This window comes from Clupea harengus, chromosome 14 (assembly GCF_900700415.2).
Source record: "Clupea harengus chromosome 14, Ch_v2.0.2, whole genome shotgun sequence".
NCBI lineage: Eukaryota > Metazoa > Chordata > Actinopteri > Clupeiformes > Clupeidae > Clupea > Clupea harengus.
In genome coordinates, this window is record NC_045165.1 from 6,985,667 (window position 1) to 6,998,378 (window position 12,712).

Here is a 12,712-nt window from a genome sequence, read left to right on the forward strand (position 1 = left end):
TATTGTTCTATGTCTTAAGGCCATGCCCTTTGGCTCAACCCTTTGTTTGGTTGTTTGCAGCTGAATAGTGCAGAGGTATCCTGGAAGCTGAATAATATGAAGAACTGAAGTGAAAACTATTAAAATAATAACTATGGCAGGTACTTCAGACTGCAATCAAACCCTGATCAGATTTATGTCCACATCACAAGGGTCAATTAAAGACCAAACATGAATATATTATATTCATATACATTTGCAAATAATTTGGAAGGCACAAACATCTCTGGGTTCTTCTTAAGGTTTTGGACTGGAGTCGGAGAGCCTGCCAGATGAGTACAGTGACTCCAGTGTCCTCATGGGTCCTCAGAACAGTGACAGTGGATTAAACATTACAGTTAGTTCGCAGTCTGTAGTTCCAGAGGAGCCGAAATAGACTCCTTTTTGCGAAAAGGTGCAATTCAACTAGTCCCACATGGGGAAGAAAGTGTAGGCTTCTGCAGCCGATATTGTCCCCAAAAAAGACGGGAGCTTTTGGCCAATCTTAGATCTACAAATGCTGAACAAAGCTCTAATGAAAAGGAAGTTCTGAATGCTGACGTGCTGTCACCTCATTAAGTTCAAAAAGGCAAGCGACTGGTTTGTGACAATAGATTTAAAAGATGCCTATTTTCATATTCCCATTCAGTCCAGCCAACATAAATGTATGTGGTTTGCATTCAAGGGAATAGCATATAATTTTCTGCTCTCTTACGTTCGGCCTGGCCCTGGCACCAAGGTGTGTGGAGGCAGCTATCACCCCGCTCGGACAACGGGTTGTGCGTCTGTTCTACCTGGATGACTCAGGAATCGGAAAAAGCAGGAAGGCCCCCTAGTGGTCGCATTGTAATCAACATGGAAAAAGAGCGGTCTGAGGCCAAGCCAAACATGAAACTTCATGGGCATGACATTGGACTCTGTAACAATGACTGCCAGGAGAGAGTGAAGACCTTCATCCTGAAATATTATTCTACTTTGTCATTTGACATGGCTCTTTGGCTTCTTGGAATGCACCCCCCACCAAACCGTAAATGAAAAAACTATGAAATATTGTATTGTCGATTTTGTTTTCTAACTTGTCAACTTGATTAATCAAAAACTACAATATCCTCGAGACCTTACGAGTGGGGTGCATTTTTCCGGCATGGGTGCAGAACGTGGCACAACACCTGTCCTTCAGCTTGTCAACAAATGCACGTGTACCGCTGTCCATGAGAGTTGAGCTCAAAGCGTGATTTGTATTTATTACACTCTACAACGGTAGGGGGAGCCCAATACCAATGTTAATGTGTGCATTCGTGATTTCATTCATTCATTCATTTCACAAGGTGCGTTTATGTTTGAAACTAAACAAACCTACTTGCCCAGTGCTACAGACGCCACTGCTTGGGAGTTTTGTTTTGAGTCAGGAGGGGAATGGGCTGTCGAGGAGCTTTTCTTAGATCTCTTCTTCCCTTCATTTCATCGGTAGTTGGTGAGTATAAAATGCACAAATGTGTCGGGGTCCTGTTCGTCCCGTTGGGATTTATTTTACATCATTTCTTTCTAATTGTGCTGAAATGCTGTTTTGCGCGGGGCCTTACATTTTTCTCACATAAAGATTGTCTGGAAAACAGGCGCACTTTCCCGGGTAATGTGTGTAACCAATCAACGGGTTAAAGATAACATTTCTGTGTCTTAGAGTGTTTTATGCCACATGTACTATGGAACAGTGAAATGTGTCAAACAGAGGGACCTCACTCCTGGAAAGATTGAAGAAACAAATGGCTGTTGCTCAGTTTTGTTGTTAATCAATGTACTGGAAAAAAAAACCTCTTAATGTTGTGCTTTTTCTTACATTATGCTATAGGTGTGTTAAGGATAGCTAGTCACTATCAAATAACCAAATAACAGAAAACAAAGAATGGAGAATAGTTGGAGCTTGTCAGCACGCGAAATCAGGGCTCTCCTTAATATTTGGGCTTATGAAAATATGCAGTGGTTGCTTTATCTTCAATACATATTATATAGATATTATATATATATTATATATGCAAACAGCCACTTTCAGGGAGTTTACGCCTTGCCCCTGTTGCCATTGTGCCTGCTCTAAGGGGGTCCATGCACTGGGCTCTGTAAAGCGACTTGAGACAATTGTTTTTGCGCTATATAAATACAATTGAATTGAATTGAATTTAATTGAACTTTGGTTTCTGTCACATTCCGTTTCCTCACGTATTCTGCTGTAGGTCGCAGACTTGATTGCATGATATCTCAACTTGAATTTCCTGCTTGCTTGTGAAATGGGTTGATGATGGGCGACCTTTACACCATGACGGCATGTAATGGATGGGTTTTAGGGCGATACTTTGGTGCTGTGGCCTGATAGTGGAAACGGAAATGTTTTTTGTTCTTGCAGCTTGAAGCATCAGGCCATTAGCCCTGGTTGGCCCGAAGGTAGCACTAGGTCACACTGGCCCGAGAGCAGAAACACAGCAGAAACACAGCTGGGTCATTCTACAGTGCCGTCACTTACTTTTGCGGACACCAAAATCCTTTAAGTTAAGTTGATAATCACATCAAACAAATGCCAAGTTCAAGGAATTGTCTTCATACATAGAAGTGGAGCCATATACTTTTCATTTAAAAATATTTTTTTCGTGAATTAAATCTCATTCACATTTACATTAACATTACGTACAATAATTTGAACATTGAAATGGTAAAAAACATAATTATTGTTAATAATATCAAATAAATATCAGTCACCCAAAATTACATCATTGGTGTGTTAATGCTACACAAAACAAAACTTTTATTTTGAAATAATGCACTGTGCAATGATGGGTGCTTACGGAGTCAGGCACACATGTGAAACTATTCTATGTAAGCAATGACGATGTGGAGGAACGGGCAAAGAAAATGCTAAAGGTCCTTCTTTCGGCAATAAAGGGGACTATGAAAATTCATCAAGTGTTGAGCATCACACCCGGAATCCTCAGATACAGAGACATCAGCTGTTTCTGCCAGGCAGCAGAGGATGTGTGGGATTGACTCTGCTACGGTCTGCAAGATGTTGTTCCGCCTTCAGAGGGATTATGAAAATATGCAGTGGTTGCTTTATCTTCAATATATATTATATATATTATATATGCAAACAGCCACTTTCAGGGAGTTTATGCCTTGCCCCTGTTGCCATTGTGCCTGCTCTAAGGGGGTCCAGGCACTGGGCTCTGTAAAGCGACTTGAGACAATTGTTTTTGCGCTATATAAATACAATTGAATTGAATTGAATTGAATTGAATTGAACTTTGGTTTCTGTCACATTCCGTTTCCTCACGTATTCTGCTGTAGGTCGCAGACTTGATTGCATGATATCTCAACTTGAATTTCCTGCTTGCTTGTGAAATGGGTTGATGATGGGCGACCTTTACACCATGACGGCATGTAATGGATGGGTTTTAGGGCGATACTTTGGGGCTGTGGCCTGATAGTGGAAACGGAAATGTTTTTTGTTCTTGCAGCTTGAAGCATCAGGCCATTAGCCCTGGTTGGCCCGAAGGTAGCACTAGGTCACACTGGCCCGAGAGCAGAAACACAGCAGAAACACAGCTGGGTCATTCTACAGTGCCGTCACTTACTTTTGCGGACACCAAAATCCTTTAAGTTAAGTTGATAATCACATCAAACAAATGCCAAGTTCAAGGAATTGTCTTCATAAATAGAAGTGGAGTCTGTTCAGCTCCTGAAATTTGCAGACGACACAACAATCATCGGCCTCATCCGAGATGGAGATGAGTCTGCATACAGGAGGGAAGTTGAACATCTGGCCCTGTGGTGCAGTCGCTACAACCTGGAGTTGAACTCGCTCAAAACTGTGGAGATGATAGTGGACTTCAGGAGGAGCCCCCCATCACTGCCCCCCCTCACCATACTAAACAGCACTGTGTCTGTTGTGGAATCCTTCAGGTTTCTGGGTTCCACAATCTCCCAGAACCTGAAGTGGGAGCCAAACATCAATACAGTCCTCAAAAAGGCCCAGCAGAGGATGTACTTCCTGCGCCAGCTCAGGAAGTACAACCTGCCTCAGGAGCTGCTGATCCAGTTTTACACTGCAGTCATTGAGTCTGTTCTCTGCTCATCCATTACTGTCTGGTTTGGTTCGGCCACTAAACTAGACAGGAACAGATTACAACGGACAGTCAGGTCTGCAGAAAGGATTATTGGTGCCGACCTGCCCACCATCCAGGACCTGTACACATCCAGAGCAAGGAAACGGGCAGGGAAAATCATTGCAGACCCCTCACACCCTGGACATAATCTGTTCCAGCTCCTGCCCTCTGGCAGGCGCTACAGAACTATGTACACAAAAACCACCAGACACAGGAACAGTTTTTTCCCCCTTGCCGTCACTCTAGTGAACAGTTGACAGATTATTATACTTGTATTATTATATTATATATTATATTTATTTATTATCCTAAACTGTTGCATGCATATTTTTCAGTTTAAGTACATTGAGAGCAATTAAACCCAGGAAAAATTCCTTGTATGTGGAAATGTACTTGGCCAATAAAGATGATTCTGATTCTGATTCTGATTCTGATATACTTTTCATTTAAAAATATTTTTTTCGTGAATTAAATCTCATTCACATTTACATTAACATTACATACAATAATTTGAACATTGAAATGGTAAAAAACATAATTATTGTTAATAATATCAAATAAATATCAGTCACCCAAAATTACATCATTGGTGTGTTAATGCTACACAAAACAAAACTTTTATTTTGAAATAATGCACTGTGCAATGATGGGTGCTTACGGAGTCAGGCACACATGTGAAACTATTCTATGTAAGCAATGACGATGTGGAGGAACGGGCAAAGAAAATGCTAAAGGTCCTTCTTTCGGCAATAAAGGGGACTATGAAAATTCATCAAGTGTTGAGCATCACACCCGGAATCCTCAGATACAGAGACATCAGCTGTTTCTGCCAGGCAGCAGAGGATGTGTGGGATTGACTCTGCTACGGTCTGCAAGATGTTGTTGTTGAAGCTGTGTGGGATTGACTCTGCTACAGTCTGCAAGATGTTGTTCCGCCTTCAGAGGGAGACCAGTCAGAGCCACAAACACAGCAACACCGACCTGAACAAGTTCTACTGGCCATCCCCACTAAGAAGACGTAAACCGGTTGGGGAAGATCAGATCATGTGCTTAATGTCAGAGCCAGTTGCTATGGGGCGCCATTTGTAAAATGTTGCACGTTCGAAAATCCTGCTCAGTTTCGGTACATTTAGCATTATCATATGGAAAAAAAAAGCATGACAATATTCCAATGTCACTTTTTCAAGCATTTAGAGATAAATTCATGTGATAACTTTTCCAAGGATCATTTTTAGCAGTAACACAAAGTTGTTAAATAATATAAATCTTTCATCTAAATGTTAATGTTAAATGAAAATGTTAAATATGAACGTAAATGTTCGATGTTATATATAAATGTTAAATATAAGTGTAAATGTTAAATGTAAATACAAATTTTAAATGCTTAATGTAAATGTTAAATGTAAATGTTCAGTCTACATGTCAGACTTGACGACAGAACATTACAATATTTACGGTAATTCATAGCTTTCAGTCACACTACATATACCTTGCGGGCGAAAGCGAAGATGTCGACCAACAGTGGACATCTTCGAACAGTGCAGCCTAGTCAATTACGATCGCCATCAAACACAGATCATACCACAATAGCCAGACAGAGATATCTAGAAAAAAAAATACATTTTGGGAACCTGTGATCCCTTTACTGCACCCGCTGATATTTTTATTTCTATAACGTCGTCGAAGTCCCTGCCTGAGCTCCAGTTTGGAGATATTTACATCTATCTAATAGAAAATCCGTCCCCCTACACACCTCAAAAACTGAAAGCCTACCAAAAGCACAGATAGTAATTTAATTTTCAGAAGGGGATGGGTTCATAACGATGTCGTCTGGAAGGTGAAAACTAATAAACATCTTCATTATCAGAGCAAAGATGATTGCCATTTAATATCTAGCTACCAGCTAGCGAGCTACATGCTGTTAGCTAGCAGCCTTTAGCCTACCCAACACTGTTCTTTATCATTTGACACAATTTCCTGGTTAACACAAGTACAACCACCTGGTCTGGCGAATTACAACTGAAATTATCTTCCCAAGTATTTTCTACTGGCATTTGTGCATTTCTCATGGTCTGTCATTTGTAAATCTACATTTCGCGTGTGAAGTGTTGAATCTGCATTTGTGGATCGCCCAATACACTCGTGCAATCCTTCTTCCTATGGCGTAATTTTGAGACATTCTTTTCGGTCTTTTGCGATCCACACACAAATAGCTTTCTAATCCACAAATAAAATCCTTGAACGCGCTGGCGTAAGAATCTGATAGCGCTGTCGCTACACGATGGTAGTCCTTTGGGGGATAGTAGTCCCTCACATTGCGCATGCTCAGACACAAACGGTTTATGGCATAAGGCTCAACATAATCGCGCATGCTCAGACAACAAAACGGTTTACAGCATAAGGCTCAACATAAACATCAACATATCTGGCTTGTCTTAACGCATAATGTAGGTTTATTTAAAGTAATATTTAATAATGTTGTAATAAACGGTTTAAACGTCAACATATGGGGCTTGTCTTAACGCATAATGTGGGTATATTTAATGTTATATTTAATTATGTTGTAAACGGCTAACAGCATAAGGCTCTACGTCAACATATGAAACGAAACTGGGGAGAGACTTTTTGATCGTCCACCTCATCTGTTTTGTCCACTGTGACAACATCTTCTTTGTTTTTAAATAAATGGTCATGTTTTCAAAAAACTGGCTTTCGTCGATTTTCTCCATGATTGAAAATGGATCTGTCGTTGTGACGCATGCGCGGCTTCGCTGTCGACAGTGTCGCAAAATGACGCATGCGCAATGTGAGGGACTACTATCCCCCAAAGGACTAGAACGCGCTGGGCTTTTAGATTTACAAATGACAGACCATGAGAAATGCACACACGAAATGTTAAGTATTTTAAGAAATTACAAACGATATATTTACGAATGGACATCTATGTGTACAAATCATAGCACATTTATGTAAATGCCAACTTACAAATCACAAGTAAGAATTTAGTTTTTGTGGATCGCAAAACACATTTGTAAATAGTGAAACATTTGTGGATCATGGTACTTGCATTTACGAATACTTTTGAGACATATCTCTCTCCATAAGATTCGCCCCTGGGCTTATCACTATCACAGTCCCATTTTTAGGGCACAAGTAGATCTGACTGTAATCACAAGTGTGTATTACATTAAATGAATGGGTTGCTAAGATGTAGTCTTATGGCTTGTAAGTCAACATTAATAATAATAATAATAATAATAATAATAATATTTATTATTTTTATTTGTAACGCACTCTTCATTCAAAAGAATCTCAGAGTGCCAACATAGTGAACTTTAGCGTCATTCTTTCAGCTGCAACCATGGCGCTGTTAAACAGAGTTGTGATGCCATTTTCTAAGAGAATTGATTGGTCAGTAGGCGGTGCTTTCATACGTTGTGATCAATGACACAGCACACCTAACCCTCTATACAGTGGGGAAAATAAGTATTTGAACCCCTGCCGATTTCGCAGGTTTGGCCACTTGCAAAGAAATGTGTGATCTATAATTGTAATGGTAGGTGTATTTTAACAGTGAGAAATAGAATATCAACAAACAAATCCAGAAAACTGCATTTTATAACATTTATGACTTTATTTGTATTTGATGCAGAAAATAAGTATTTGAACCCCCAAGCAAACAGCAAGAATTCTGGCTCCCAATGACCAGTTATGTGTCCAAGAAGCACACAGATTAGTCCTCATTAGGCCTAAAAAGGTACACCTGATCTCAACTGGTGAAGTGTATAAAAGAAACCTGTCCAAAGAATCATACTTCACACCTTCAACCTCACCACCATGGGCAAGACCAAAGAGTTGACCAAGGACGTCAGAGATAAGATTGTAGACCTGCACAAGGCTGGAATGGGTTACAAAACCATCTGCAAGCAGCTTGGTGAGAAGCAGACAACTATTGGTGCGATTATTCGTTAATGGAAGCAACACCAAACAACTGTCAATCGCTCTAGGTCTGGGGCTCCATGCAAGATAACCCCTCGTGCGGTATCGGTGATCATCCGAAAGGTGCAGAATAACCCCAGAACTACACAGGGGGAGCTTGTGAATGATCTCAAGGCAGCTGGGACCACAGTCACCAAGAAAACCATTGGCAACACACTACGCCGTAATGGTTTGAAGTACTGCAGCACTCGCAAGGTCGCCCTGCTCAAGGAAGCACATGTACAGGGCCGTCTGAAGTTTGCCAATGAACACATGAATGATTCTAAGGAGGATTGTGAGACAGGATGTGGTCAGATGAGACCAAAATCAAGCTCTTTGGCATCAACTCGACTTGCCGCGTTTGGAGGGGGAAGAATGCTGAATATGACACCATCCCCACCGTCAAGCATGGAGGTGGAAACATTATGCTTTGGGGCTGTTTCTCTGCCAAGGGTACAGGGCGACTCCACTGCATCGAGGGGACTATGGATGGGGCCATGTAACGTGGAATATTGGGCTTGAACCTCATTTCCTCATTCCCTCCCATTGAAAACGCAACCTTAAGGATTTGGAGAGGATCTGCAAAGAAGAGTGGATCAAAATCCCTCCTGAGATGTGTGTAAACCTGGTGACCAACTACAAGAAAAGTCTGACCTCTGTGCTTGCCAACAAGGGTTATTCCACCAAGTACTAAGTCATGTTTTGCTAGGGGTTCAAATACTTATTTTCTGCATCAAATGCAAATTAAGTCATAAATGTTATAAAATGCAGTTTTCTGGATTTTTTTGTTGATATTCTGTTTCTCACTGTTAAAATACACATACTATTACAATTATAGATCACACATTTCTTTGCAAGTGGTCAAACTTGCGAAATCGCCAGGGGTTCAAATACTTATTTTCCCCACTGTATATAGTCAATGATTTTGATCTGTGAGATGTGCAGCAGGGGCGGGGCTGAAGGCTCATTGCAGAGGGAGTGAGGACCTGTACTGTACAGCATTTTTTTATTTGAATGAAAGGACTCAAGATACTTCTCTTTTACAGAATTCAAAGTCACCGTTCCAAGTTCCCTGGTGGTCACTCTTGGTCAGCCCATGGTCTTGCCCTGCAGTTTCTCCGTGGGGAATGTCTGGCAGCCCGAAAGCATTGTGATTACTTGGCAGCGGGGGCTTGAAGTAGTTCACAGCTTTTACTACAATTGGGACCAACTGGAGCACTTCCATGGCTCTCCATTGATCTCCATGGTTTGTTTATTGGTTTGACATTTAGACTTTGTTTGCCAACGCAAAAAAATACCTTAAACCAGCGCCCAGCATGACGGTATAACTGTAACGTAAGGGACGTGGTGGATATCCTTGGTATACCATGAACTGCTTTGATATTCTATGAATAATTAAAGTCCAAGTTTTTAAGGTGGTTTTGGACAGACAGTACCGTGACATGTGTTTCAAACTTTGGACAGCACAAGGATTTTATCTTTTTCTACTTATCATAAAAGTCTGCTGCTCGGGTAAGTCTCTCTCAACTTCTTTCATAGCCTATATTTCTTTGTCATTGTGTTTGGGATCTCAGCGTACAGTAACAAACAATAGCTGGAAATAGTTTAACACCCAATGCAGCATAACTTGACACAGAAAAAGCTGTAAAGTTAAGCCTATCAAATATAAGTGTGTCGTTTCAGAGTATCCTTAGAGAAAACAGGAGATCATAACACGTTCTTGTGTTTGTATTCGGAAACTGTGAAAATTATGGAAGTACAAATCACATTAATAAAGCAGTTGGTGTTCAGGTCTATTAAGAAATTTTGACCTTAGCACACAACCTATCACATTGTTCTTCTCAATAGTAGTAGGCTAGTCAAGTTGGGGGATAGGCTGGACCCTTATCACCACACATAGAGTAAATAAACCGATAAGCTAATGACTCGTTGCAGAGGGAGTGAGGACCTGTAGTGTACAGCCTTCTTTTAATTTGAATGAAGGGACTCAAGGCACTTCTCTTTTACAGAATTCAAAGTCACCGTTCCAAGTTCCCTGGTGGTCACTCTTGGTCAGCCCGTGGTCTTGCCCTGCAGTTTCTCCGTGGGGAATGTCTGGCAGCCTGAAAGCATTGTGATTACTTGGCGGCGGGGGCTTGAAGTAGTTCACAGGTTCTACTACAATCAGGACCAACAGTGGCGCCAGAGCCCACACTATGTGAATCGCACCTCCCTGTACCATTCAGAGATGCAGAAGGGCAACGCATCTCTCCGTTTGGAAAACGTCACCATAGAAGATAGGGGGGAGTACATCTGTTACGTGAGATCGCAACTGGGCAGTGAGAGGAAGATCTTCCCTCTAAAAGTGGCAGGTAATTACAATCAATACGTTCTCAGGATGCATTTACTTTTTTACTCACGTGGGCCATCAGTGGGTCTTGAGAATGGGCCTTCACTGAGTTCAGTAAGACTTCCAAGCTATCCACTGGCACCATGATCATTCTGTTCTGATCCCCCATGGCTGTAGGGGTGAGGAGGATGATCGTGACTGCTGACATGTCACTGAGCCCTTTTAGTGGGAGCCTCAATTTTGTATCTCTCTCTTTCAGCACTGTATTCAGAGCCAGTGCTGCAGTTCTCAAGGCAGCCCGGAAGTGTGACGGTTCTTCTAACCTCAGGAGGAGGATTCCCAGCTCCCACCTTAAGCTGGCTGCAAGACCATGAAGACCTCACCAACAGCACAGAGACCCGTCTCACACAGGACACACTCTCAGGGCTTTATAACGTGTCCAGCACCTTGACTCTCAAAGACAACTCCATTGCTACCCTCAGTTTTATACTGAGGAATGAGGACCTCAAGCAGGAGATCAGGAGGAACATCAGCCTGTCCGGTAGGTAGAACAAATCGCAAAATGCAATTTTACCGTAAACACAGGCAGGATGGCACTCTAGTTCAAACTCGGGTGGAATATCTGGTTGTTATGATTAGATCATATACAAAAGCTGGTTGTTATGATTAGATCATATACTTTTCAGAAATCTGCAGTAATTTATCAACTAATCAATATTTCCTCTTGTCTTTTAAGCAGAATCTGAAGGAGATTTTCCCAAAGCCAGTCAGCGGATGAGGGAGTTTATTCTCTTGCCTGTACTTCTGGTATTCATACTAGCCGTTCTTGGACTACTATTACTACCGACAATATGCAAACCATACAGAACCAAATACATCTTATCCAAGACAGAACATTGTATGTGTCATGTTGACATAACATGAAAAGAAAACACATGGGGAGAAGCAAGGGAAAAGGAAACTGCGACCGACACTGGCAGGAGATGGCCTACCGGCGGCTCAGCTGAAGCTGGGTGGCCGACCGTGTGGCGGGACTCCAGAAGGGGAGGGAAGTGTGAAAAGGTGAAATCCCTCCCCCTTCTCACTGTGGCCCAAAGGGGGAGAAGGACTGGAATCCCCTACCTGAATGGTTGGGTCCGGGTTCCCCCGCCTCTGTGGAGGGGTCCAATTGACTCTAATTAGACCAATTTAGCCCTTGGGTGACCTTATTTAATGATAATAATGATATTGAATGAGGGAGAGACAGACTGAACATGCTAGGAGAAAGCTGGGAGAAGGTACATAGATGAAACCGGCGTGATTTGTAGAGTTGTACCTTGTCTGTTTGGGCTTTAGTTTTGGTCAGTTTGTTTATATCTGTTTGTGTTGATCCCTGTTGTAAATAAATAGCTATTTTTTAAGAAAGCCACTGTCTCCTGCGCCGTGTGTGTTTCCTACCTGCAACCCCTTTCCAACCAGCCTACAACCCACATCGTGAGATGGCCAACTTGGGCCATCTTCACACTTCCTTACACAGGACTAGAGACTAAATTACTTTAAAAGTGGTCCAAACCAAAGCCAAGGTGGATCTCTTATTAGCAGTCTGTTGTATAAGAATATTATGTATTTTTCTCTAACAATTGACACTTTGCCACAGATGTTATAGTTCGAGTTTCATGTGTAGTGAAGCATGTTTATATCATCTTTAAAATCATTCTGCATTTCTTACTTACTATAGGAGTGAACAATATTTAGCCTTTCCTAAGAGGAAATCAGCCAATTTGGGATATATGTTTAGTATCTTTTGCCAATATCAATGAACATTTCACTTTTGAATTCCTTTTTGAAACATTCACATGATTTCAAGTATTATTATATAATATACCCATGTCATTCCTATTGAAGAGCACAATCATATGGAAGAGTATTGGCAGTCTGACAAAGACCCAAAGTAGCAACTCTTAGCTACTAAGGACACAGCACACATTCTTTTTTAGGTGTTCATCTGTCTTAGGCCTACAGGTTGAATAGCTTTTTGTGTCATACATGTGGGTGTACATGTGCAAGTGGCAAAACCTTCCAAAAAAGCTGTGTCTTCTGAGTGTTTGTAGGATGTGGTGAGAATGAATCCTGATAACTGAAAATTACATTTATATTTTGTATACAATACAAACTCATTATTCTAAAACCTTTTTACACTCATACATATCTATGTGCGTGTGGGTCAAGCCGGCAACTTTCTGTATTTAAAATGAGT

General features: G+C 41.3%; 1 protein-coding gene across 1 annotated transcript; it reads left to right on the top strand.

Moving 5' to 3' along the window:
• The first annotated feature begins 9,209 nt into the window (after positions 1-9,209).
• LOC105897993 (butyrophilin subfamily 1 member A1-like) lies at positions 9,210-11,853 on the top strand. The gene is made up of 4 exons (XM_031580609.1): positions 9,210-9,659; positions 10,157-10,498; positions 10,736-11,017; positions 11,216-11,853. Exons 1-4 carry the CDS (start codon positions 9,590-9,592, stop codon positions 11,398-11,400), a joined length of 879 nt encoding a protein of 292 aa, XP_031436469.1. The 5' UTR covers positions 9,210-9,589; the 3' UTR covers positions 11,401-11,853.
• The last annotated feature ends 859 nt before the right edge of the window (positions 11,854-12,712 follow it).

Coding starts and splice junctions, on each gene's coding strand:
- LOC105897993 (XM_031580609.1), top strand. CDS start 9,590: ATGTGTTTCAAACTTTGGACAGCACAAGGATTTTATCTTTTTCTACTT. Junction 9,660..10,156: donor CATAAAAGTCTGCTGCTCGG/GTAAGTCTCTCT, acceptor TCTCTTTTACAG/AATTCAAAGTCACCGTTCCA. Junction 11,018..11,215: donor GAGGAACATCAGCCTGTCCG/GTAGGTAGAACA, acceptor TCTTTTAAGCAG/AATCTGAAGGAGATTTTCCC.